We start from the raw sequence: 10,108 nt of genomic DNA on the forward strand, positions 1-10,108 counted from the left end.
GACGGGGGGGAGAGAGAGACGGGGGGAGAGAGAGACGGGGGGAGAGAGAGACGGGGGGAGAGAGAGACGGGGGGAGAGAGAGACGGGGGGGAGAGAGAGACGGGGGGGAGAGAGAGACGGGGGGGAGAGAGAGACGGGGGGAGAGAGAGACGGGGGGGAGAGAGAGACGGGGGGAGAGAGAGACGGGGGGGAGAGAGAGACGGGGGGAGAGAGAGACGGGGGGGAGAGAGAGACGGGGGGGAGAGAGAGACGGGGGGAGAGAGAGACGGGGGGAGAGAGAGACGGGGGGGAGAGAGAGACGGGGGAGAGAGAGACGGGGGAGAGAGAGACGGGGGGAGAGAGAGACGGGGGGAGAGAGAGACGGGGGAGAGAGAGACGGGGGGGAGAGAGAGACGGGGGAGAGAGAGACGGGGGGAGAGAGAGACGGGGGGAGAGAGAGACGGGGGGTGAGAGAGACGGGGGGTGAGAGAGACGGGGGGAGAGAGACGGGGGGAGAGAGACGGGGGAGAGAGACGGGGGGAGAGAGACGGGGGGAGAGAGACGGGGGGGAGAGAGACGGGGGGGAGAGAGACGGGGGAGAGAGAGAGACGGGGGGAGAGAGAGAGACGGGGGGAGAGAGAGAGACGGGGGGAGAGAGAGAGACGGGGGGAGAGAGAGAGACGGGGGGAGAGAGAGAGAGACGGGGGGGAGAGAGAGACGGGGGAGAGAGAGAGACGGGGGGAGAGAGAGAGAGACGGGGGAGAGAGAGAGACGGGGGGAGAGAGAGAGACGGGGGGGAGAGAGAGAGACGGGGGGAGAGAGAGAGACGGGGGGAGAGAGAGAGACGGGGGGAGAGAGAGAGACGGGGGGAGAGAGAGAGAGACGGGGGAGAGAGAGAGACGGGGGGAGAGAGAGAGACGGGGGGAGAGAGAGAGACGGGGGGAGAGAGAGAGAGACGGGGGGAGAGAGAGAGACGGGGGGAGAGAGAGAGAGAGACGGGGGCGAGAGAGAGAGACGGGGGCGAGAGAGAGAGACGGGGGGGAGAGAGGGAGAGACGGGGGGGAGAGAGAGAGACGGGGGAGAGAGAGAAGAGAGAGAGAGACGGGGGAGAGAGAGAGACGGGGGGAGAGAGAGAGACGGGGGAGAGAGAGAGACGGGGGAGAGAGAGGGAGAGGGGGGAGAGAGAGAGAGACGGGGGCGAGAGAGAGAGACGGGGGCGAGAGAGAGAGACGGGGGGGAGAGAGAGAGACGGGGGGAGAGAGAGAGACGGGGGGAGAGAGAGAGACGGGGGGAGAGAGAGAGACGGGGGGGAGAGAGAGAGACGGGGGGAGAGAGAGAGACGGGGGAGAGAGAGAGACGGGGGGGAGAGAGAGAGACGGGGGGAGAGAGAGAGACGGGGGGAGAGAGAGACGGGGGGGAGAGAGAGAGACGGGGGGGAGAGAGAGAGACGGGGGGGAGAGAGAGAGACGGGGGGGAGAGAGAGAGACGGGGGGAGAGAGAGAGACGGGGGGGAGAGAGAGACGGGGGGAGAGAGAGACGGGGGAGAGAGAGACGGGGGGGAGAGAGAGACGGGGGGAGAGAGAGAGAGAGAGAGAGACGGGGGGAGAGAGAGAGAGACGGGGGGAGAGAGAGAGACGGGGGGAGAGAGAGAGACGGGGGGAGAGAGAGAGACGGGGGGAGAGAGAGAGACGGGGGGAGAGAGAGAGACGGGGGGGAGAGAGAGAGACGGGGGGGAGAGAGAGAGACGGGGGGGAGAGAGAGAGACGGGGGGGAGAGAGAGACGGGGGGGAGAGAGAGAGACGGGGGGAGAGAGAGAGACGGGGGGGAGAGAGAGAGACGGGGGGAGAGAGAGAGAGACGGGGGAGAGAGAGACGGGGGAGAGAGATGGGGGGGAGAGAGATGGGGGGAGAGAGAGATGGGGGGAGAGAGATGGGGGAGAGAGAGATGGGGGGAGAGAGATGGGGGGAGAGAGATGGGGGAGAGAGATGGGGGAGAGAGATGGGGGGAGAGAGATGGGGGGAGAGAGATGGGGGGAGAGAGATGGGGGGAGAGAGATGGGGGGAGAGAGATGGGGGGAGAGAGATGGGGGAGAGAGATGGGGGGAGAGAGATGGGGGAGAGAGATGGGGGGAGAGAGATGGGGGGAGAGAGATGGGGGGAGAGAGAGATGGGGGAGAGAGATGGGGAGGAGAGAGATGGGGAGGAAATGGGGGGGAGAGGGGGCTTCAAGTTCCCAAAATCATGGATCCCCCACCCTTTCGAGGTTGTGCACTCCCAGCCATGTTTCCCCTGCTGGTTCGATGCTGATCTCTGGCAGGTACACAAGGCAAGGTGGCACACCTTTCCCTGCTGCCAAACCCTCTTCCGCTGTGGAAGACAAGAGAGAGAGAGAGAGAGTTAAAGAGGCAATCCAATCACAATTTCAATGGCACATCACAAAAACAAAGATGTCCAGGGATCCAGAGAAAAAGGCAAAGGGCAAGGAATCTGATGAAAGATGTCAAAAACGAGCAAGGGCAAAATATCGAGATGCATGGCACTGTGCCAAACAGAAGGCGCTCAGGTGTATTTACAAATGCTGAAATGCTTTCACCAACATCAGAGAGAGAAAGAGAAAGTCTCAACTTTCAGGTCCTTTTATCACAAAAAATACAGAAATGTGGGGGAATAATATATATACACATATATATATATATATATATATATATATATATATATATATATATATATATATATATATATATATATATATATATAGATATATACACATATATATATATATATACATATATATATATATATACATATATATACACACATATATATATATATATATATATATATATATATATATATATATATATATATATATATATATATATATATATATATATATATATATATATCTATTGTTATGGTTGTGGGGGTAGATGGAAGAATTTAATAGGTAATTTAACATTGTGTAGAGTTGCTTGGTCCGTGGATGAGTAGAAAACAACTCAATGTAACTAAGTTAGGGAATCTGTGAGCTTAAGTGTTACCTGTCACCACACGAGGGGTGGTGCGGTGTTTATGAGCTTAGGGAGTAAGAATAAATTGCCCAGTCTGTGATTGCCCTCTGTGACTTTCCCTCTGTTTTTAGCCGCGTCGCGTTGCAAACGCTGGCTCTAAGAGAGCTCCGCGTTCTTCTTCTTCTTCTTCTTCTTCTTCTTCTTCTTCTTCTTCTTCTTCTTCTTCTTCTGGTGAAGACAAAACCTTTATGACGTGGCTCTTGGACACATATGTCCTTGCTTATATTTCAAGTCAGGCAATAAAGGTAGGAAACGCGCCCATGAAACCACAACAAACAGGAGAAGCCCCGCCTTCCCGGGTTTGGTGTGTGCAGGCCACGCCCCGGAGGTGGAGGAGATAGAGCACAGAGGGGAGAGAGTGAGGAGAGGCTGGCGCATTGCAAGAGGCTTCCAACCACAGCAAAGGACGGGAGATCGGTCGCACGTGTGGTTTGTGAGAGGTTTCCGACTGGACAGAGAGAGATCTGTGTGATCGAGATCGAGGGGTAGGCAAGGCTTGTGTACATGTGGATTGTAGGCGGCTTCCATCTGGACAGAACGGGAGATCAGCAGAGCACACACACGAGGTTGGTGTGAAGAATGCACGAGGTAGATGGCACCTTTTGGGGGTTTTTTTTGCATACCTTGTCGAGGCTCATGTGAGAGCAAACACACAACGCACAGCAAGGGAGGCATGAGACAAGAGGGGCGGGAGCGGTAAGGACAAAACAGTGGGGAACAGAGACATTTGGAGATCTTTGGAAGGGAGAGGGATGGGGTGGGGAACATGGGGAATACAAGATGGACATTGCAGGGACTTTCAGGAAGGAAAGCAGGGAATTTTAAGGAGGTGGGCTTGGGTGGATTATCGGGGGTAGAAAAGATTGAGGATTTGGATGGGGGATGATAAGAGGTGGTGGTGAACAGCTGTTTTGAAGGCCTGGAGGAAAGAATGGGATTGAATAGAGTGAGGGAGTTTATTCCAAAGGCGGGAAAAAAGAGGAATGAAAGAGTGAAGGTGAGCAGCGATTCGTGATTTTGATAGTTTTACCAGAAGGGGGTTGTTGGCGGATCTTGAGCGCCCTGCGGAAATGTGGTGGGGACAAATCGCAGAGAGAGCGGGGGGGGGGGGGGCGAGGCTGGAGAGGAGATGGTAGAAGACAGAAAGACCACCGACCAGCCTGCGGTGAGAGAGTGAGAGGCCCAAAGACTCAGCCTCATTGCGGGAGATGTCAATGATCCGAAATGCCTTGGTTTCCACAGCGTGAAGCCAAGAAAGGTGGGAGGCAGGAGCACCAGCCCAGAGGGTAGAGCAGTACTCCATCAGGCTGCGGACAAAAGTTTTAAGTGGTCAGGAGCTCAGGTGGGCCGAGGAAGGACTTTGCACGGCAGAGGATTCCCAATCGGCGACTGGCTTTGGAGGCGAGGTTTGAAATGTGGCTTTCCCAGTAAAGGTCATGGCAGATAGTGAGACCCAGAAGCTTGAAAGAAAGGACTTCTTCCAGAGGATTATTGAGAAAGTGGATGGGGAGGGGGGGGCGGGGAATTCCAAACTGTCCTTTCAGAGAGACATAGTGAGAGTGTGAGATTTGTTCGAATTGAAAGACATGTTCCACGTGTTGGACCAGTTTGTGATTTTATCCAGATCTGCAGTGAGCGAAGAAGCTGCTGCTTGCCGGTCTGAGGGATGACCGATGGTACGGCAGAGGGTGGAGTCATCAGCAAAGAGATATGGAGGATTTTCCAGAGTCGGAGAGATCATTGATGAAAACCAGAAAAACAACAGGGCCCAGAACACTACATTGAGGAACTCTAGCCTGGATAGGAAGAGGGGATGAAAGAACTCCATTTAGGGCCACATGTTGGTTGCGACAGGAGAGGAAGTTTGCGAGCCATGAGTGGAGATGTCCTTGGATACCATCGGAAGAGAGTTTGGTGAGCAGGGCAGGGCGCCAGACCGTGTCAAAAGCACGTGATAGTGTTGCGAATCTGGAAGCCATGAGCACACAGACATTCAGGTTCCTATAGCTTAGTTATTTCAATAGGTATGTGTTTCTAGTTAGAATCCATCCCCTAGTCTAATGGGTTAATAAATGTAAATGCGCTGTGAAGTTATTTTAATAGTCAGGTTTTCTTTTATTTAACAACACCAACAATAAGAACTCCAAGAAATGGGTACGACAGCCCCCACCCAACGATGAGCGAACTGAATTCCATTCCCGAATATGGACATGAATCGGCTCGCTTGGGGACTCTAGGAAATGGGATGTGATAGTCCCCACCCAATGCTGAGCAAACTGAATTCCATTCCCTTATATGGACATGAATTGGCTCAGTTGGGGAACTCCAAGAAATGGGATGCGACAGCCCCCACCGACGGCAAATGAGTCACAAGGAAGTGAGCCGCGCCCGAGAGAGATAAGAAGGGAAGAGCGAGACAGAAATTGGTTCTGGTTCTTGTTCGTGGGTCTTGTTCGCTCTGTTCTGATTCGGTTCTTTTGCTCTTCTTGGTTGGTGGTTGTTCGGAAGGTGGTTGATGGTTCTTTGGGGGAAATCGACGCAGCAGATTGGGAAGGATCGGTGCCTCGTCTCACCAGCGCGTGTTCCGGAGCGCGAGGGGATCCGCTGGAGCTCGGATTCAGCTCACCCTCGCTGTTGCCCGGTCTGAACAGCTCGAAACCACACGAGGTGGACAGGTCCGACGCAGAATCTGGTCTTCAGCTCGTCCTTTCCATCCGAGCTGGAGGCCTTAATAAAGACCATTTTTGGTTTGATTCTTTGGGTGTGTGCGTATGTGTGTTTGTGGTGCCAGTATAGTAAGTAGTGAATTGTTAAGTGCCTTGCTGTACATACGTGCTTTTTAATATTCGGTTTAGCTCTGCCCTTATGTGCTCCCCTCAACCCCAATTGTGAATAAATACCCTAATTGTTGAATGTTTCAGCTCGTTCACGTCTATTCCTTCATTGACTTAGCGTGCTGCGTGTTGGAAAATTAGCCAGGCCGTTGCCGTTGTAACGGGATATTTGGGACCGACGGATCTCGGCGATCAAACCGCTCGGATCGCACATGGAATGAGTTCCCTAAGTGGCTCGTTCCGTATGGGAGCCGTCGAGGGTGAATTTCCCCGGTAGGTTGGACCATGTGGGTATTTAGGTAAATTGAAATTGGCAATCGACCCTACCCCACGTGGTCTGTCTATTGGCGAACTTGGCTCCAAAAAGGGACCCGTACTTTACCGAGGAAGTACGATCTAAATTCCGGGCGAAAGGTCGAGCCGACTCTGCAGCTAAATCTCGCAGTCGTGCTCGCGGCTGACGCCCGGCCCCGCAACAATATGTCCAGGGATACGGCTCGAATTTCATGTCTGGCATTGAGGACCTCCATCCATTGTTGGGAGAGCAGAAGCAGCATCTCCAGGGTAGAGTGACCTGGTCTGAAACCAAATTGATCATCAGAAATCAAGCTATTGGAGAAGAGAAAGGATTTAATGTCTGAAGCAATGATGGATTCCATAACCTGGCTGATGATTGGGAGAAGGCTGATTGGTCTGTAGTTGCAGGGATCTGTTTTTGCACCTTTTTTATGCAGGGCAGTAATGTTTGCTGATTTCCAAGCAGATGGCAGATGACCATGAGCAAATGAGAGGGTGAATAGAACAGAGAGAGGGTGAGCAAGAGCAGAAGAGCAGGTTTTTAGGACACGTGGGCTGATGCCGTCTGGACCGGTTGCAGAATCTGAGTCGAAGTTTGACAGCAAGCTCTCGACCTTGTCAGGAGAAAAGGACACAGAGTCCAGCGACAGTTGGGTGCGACTGGGTAAGGTTGGTGGAGAAAGCGATGGGTTTGGGGACACAAGATTTAGCTGCAAACACCGAGTTTAGGCATTCAGCCTTTTCACGTGCGGTATCAGCAGTGCGGCCATGAGGTAAGGGAGTATTTGGGGGAAAACACACCAGAAACAGATTTGATTAGATGCCACCAAGATTTTGAAGAGGGAGAAAGGTTTGAAAGTTCAAACTTGAGCTTTGAAAGATGTTTTCTGACTCTTCTGAGGATAGATACACACTTGTTCCGAGCTTTATGGAAGGAACTGAGATTACCCTCAGTTGGGTTTGCTTTCCATGAGGCAAAGGCAAGTTGTTTTAGGCCAACTGCCTCGCCACAAGCTTCAGTGAGCCAAGGGCTGGAGGAAGGGTAGGACAACTGAAGACGAGAGGGGATAAATCTGTGCATGAGGGAGAGCAAGTTTTCTTGAAAGAATTCCCAGGATGAGTTGATGTTGGAGAAAGTAGCGATAGAAGACCAGTCTATAAGTTTGATGGCTGCTTGGAGACCCTGCCAGTCGGCTTTAGTGAAATGCCAGACTCGGCGGCAGTGAGGTGGTTCTCTGATAATAGCCAGATATGATATAATAATATCCAGATGTGGTCAGATATAATAGCCAGATAAGAGAGATGTCCACTTTGACAAGGACGTGGTCAGAAGAACCGATTGGAGCGGAGGAAGAGCAGCAGATATTGTCAGGGAAATTTGTCAAAATCAGATCCAGAAGAGATGGAGTACCATTGGTTCAGATCCAGGTCGGGAAGTTGACCGATTGAGTCAGTCCCAATGAGTCGCAGAAAGCTTTTGCTGAAGTGCCATGACAGGTGAGAGAGGTACCCACACCGAGCCAACTGGCATGATGACAATTGAAGTCGCAACATATGAGGAAGAGAGAGTTTGGATGAGAAGATAAAAGTTGGTCCATGTTTTCGGTTTGTGAGGTGTAGATGGAGTCATCACTGTTAGGTGGATGGCACAGTACACATAAACACATGAGGTGGGAGTGGAGGGGAAGCCGTAGCCAGAGGTATTCCTGGGGGTGTGGGGGAGTGAGGGCAGTGCATTGAGAGTGAGGAATAGAGTCTTTCATGAAGAGAGCAACTCCTCCACCAGGACGAGGCTCAGGTCCGTCATTCTGGAGGAGGGAGTAACCAGGGAGAGATACTTGGGAGTCAGACACGTCTTGGGGGAGGAAAGTTTCTGTTAGGCAGATTATGTCTGGTTTGTCAGTGGCAACCTGCATGGAAAGATCTGAAAGGATTGAGCGAAACCCCCAGATATTTAAGGTCCACACTGTTCATGAAGAGGGAGGGGAGGAGGCTTTGGGTGCAGGGGGTGGGAGGGGAGAAGGAGGGAAGGACAAGGGATGAGGGGGGGGAGGTAAGGAGGGTTGTTGAAAGAGTGTGGGGGATTGCAGAATAGCTTGGGGAGAGGGTCGGATGAGGAGGAAAAAAGGCTCTGTGGTGCTGGGGGAGAGGGGGGACAAGAGGGAGAAGAAGGCAGTTGAGGATTTGAGGAGGTGGAGTGAAGAGATGGAGGTGAGAGGGCAGTGGAAGGAGGTAGCTTTGTGGATGAGAGGGGGGCAACTTTGAGAAGGATGAGTGAGGGGGGTGAATGGTGGGAGAAAGGTGAGGGGGAGTTTTTGAGAGAGGTGAGAGGGAAGCTTGGAGGGAGAAGAGTGTGATGGTTGCTTTGAGAGTGAGGGGTGAGAGGGGTGAGTTGGCACTGAAATTGGAAAAAAAAGAATGGTTGATGGAAAGCGAACATTCATAGCAAACTGGGGTTTTAAAAAAAGTTTTAGGTCAGAGATGCGATTAAACACGTTTCTTGATGGATGCAATCAAGGCTAATTCAGAGAATGGAGAGAAGAAACGCTGTAACAGTTGGATTTTTTAGGCAATGTATGAAGGAAAGGTCGAATTGAGAGCAGTCTGTTTAAATAGTAGAAGAGTAGTGCATTATGATAGAGTAAAGAGTACCACATGTGTGAAAGAGGAAGACGAAGCATTATAAGAGATCGTTTTTATTATTATTATTATTATTGTTTGAGAGAGTTTTCATCAGATTTGGTCATGGAAGTGTTGTCGAAAAAAAATTGTGAGATGAATGGTGAAATTGGATCGATAAACGCAAGGGGTCTAAACAGATCACGTGGATATGGGAGAAGCACTTGTCTCTGGGAGGTGCGTCGTCAAAAGTGAAATTATTTATTTTAAATAAGGATTGCGTAACATTTGGAAAAGGGAAGGTTGAAGTAAAATCGTGGAAGTGTGTGGTGAATTTGGACGGTAAGCACAGTGTGAAGCTGCTGGGTCAATGAAAAGTACCAGGAAGAGTAGAGAGAGACATGTGGTTACAGGAGGTGTGGAGATCGAAAGGATACAAGGAAGATTATTATTTTTGATGTATTTTTGAACAACAGGAAAGATTCGGGAATGGAAGGTTGTAGGAAGAAATCGTGAAGGTAATGGCGAGAGAGGATCAGCTCAGTAGAATAAAGATGGTGTGCCAGCAGGAGGAAGAAGAAGAGGAGGATGAAGAAGAAGAAGAAAAGAAGAAGAATCGAGACTTGTGAGTGTGCAAGGAGAAACCTCATTTTTTTATTTAAGACAAGAAATCGTGTTCAGTTGGGAGAGATGGGGGATGTTGGGAAAGTGGGAAAGATAGAAATTGAAGGTAATGAGGAGAAAATACAAATAAATACGATCGGACACTGAGGGGAACGATGGGTCGGCCTCAAGCACTCGGTAAGACAAGGTCGACGAAAACTCACATAATAGCACGATTTTTGAAACAAAACCGAACTTGGAACACACAATAACATGCAGGTGAGAAAATAAACAGTTAAAACGGGACAGATAACGACCGGAAACTTAACTTTGAGATAGTCAGCAGAGAGCCCTGAAAGAGACCTGCCAACGCTCCAAACCCAGAAACGAAGAGCCTTTGTGTGGAAAGCTGCTTGCAGATTGCCTGACATACATCTGCCCTGCCACAAGACAAGCGACAGCTCCATTTGCGCATGTGTGCACGTGCTGGTAGAAGCACTCCCCGTATAGCGTATGCATACACACACCCAAGAAATGGTGGCAGAGGCCTTTAATAACGAGCTCCAGCTCGGAGGACAGGTGAGCTGAAACCCAGAACCTATCTCGAACCTCTCCACCTCGTGTGGTCTTCAAGTTGTTCGGACCCGGGCTCCAGCGAGAGCGAGCTGGACCCAATCGCCGTGAGCTGCGATCCCCCCCGAGCTCC

At 51.3% G+C, this 10,108-nt stretch overlaps 1 protein-coding gene across 6 annotated transcripts in view; it reads right to left on the bottom strand.

The window, feature by feature from the left end:
* UBE4A (ubiquitination factor E4A) overlaps positions 1-10,108 on the bottom strand; it is a 66,452-nt gene that overhangs the window by 36,150 nt on the left and 20,194 nt on the right. For all 6 annotated transcript variants that reach the window (XM_085859157.1, XM_085859158.1, XM_085859153.1 and 3 more), the window contains exon 4: positions 2,233-2,345. In XM_085859157.1, the coding sequence (XP_085715283.1) occupies positions 2,233-2,345 (113 nt within the window). The remainder of the gene's footprint in view (positions 1-2,232; positions 2,346-10,108) is intronic.

This window comes from Eptatretus burgeri, chromosome 16, assembly GCF_056783735.1.
Source record: "Eptatretus burgeri isolate ZD-2024b chromosome 16, Ebu_testis_v1, whole genome shotgun sequence".
NCBI lineage: Eukaryota > Metazoa > Chordata > Myxini > Myxiniformes > Myxinidae > Eptatretus > Eptatretus burgeri.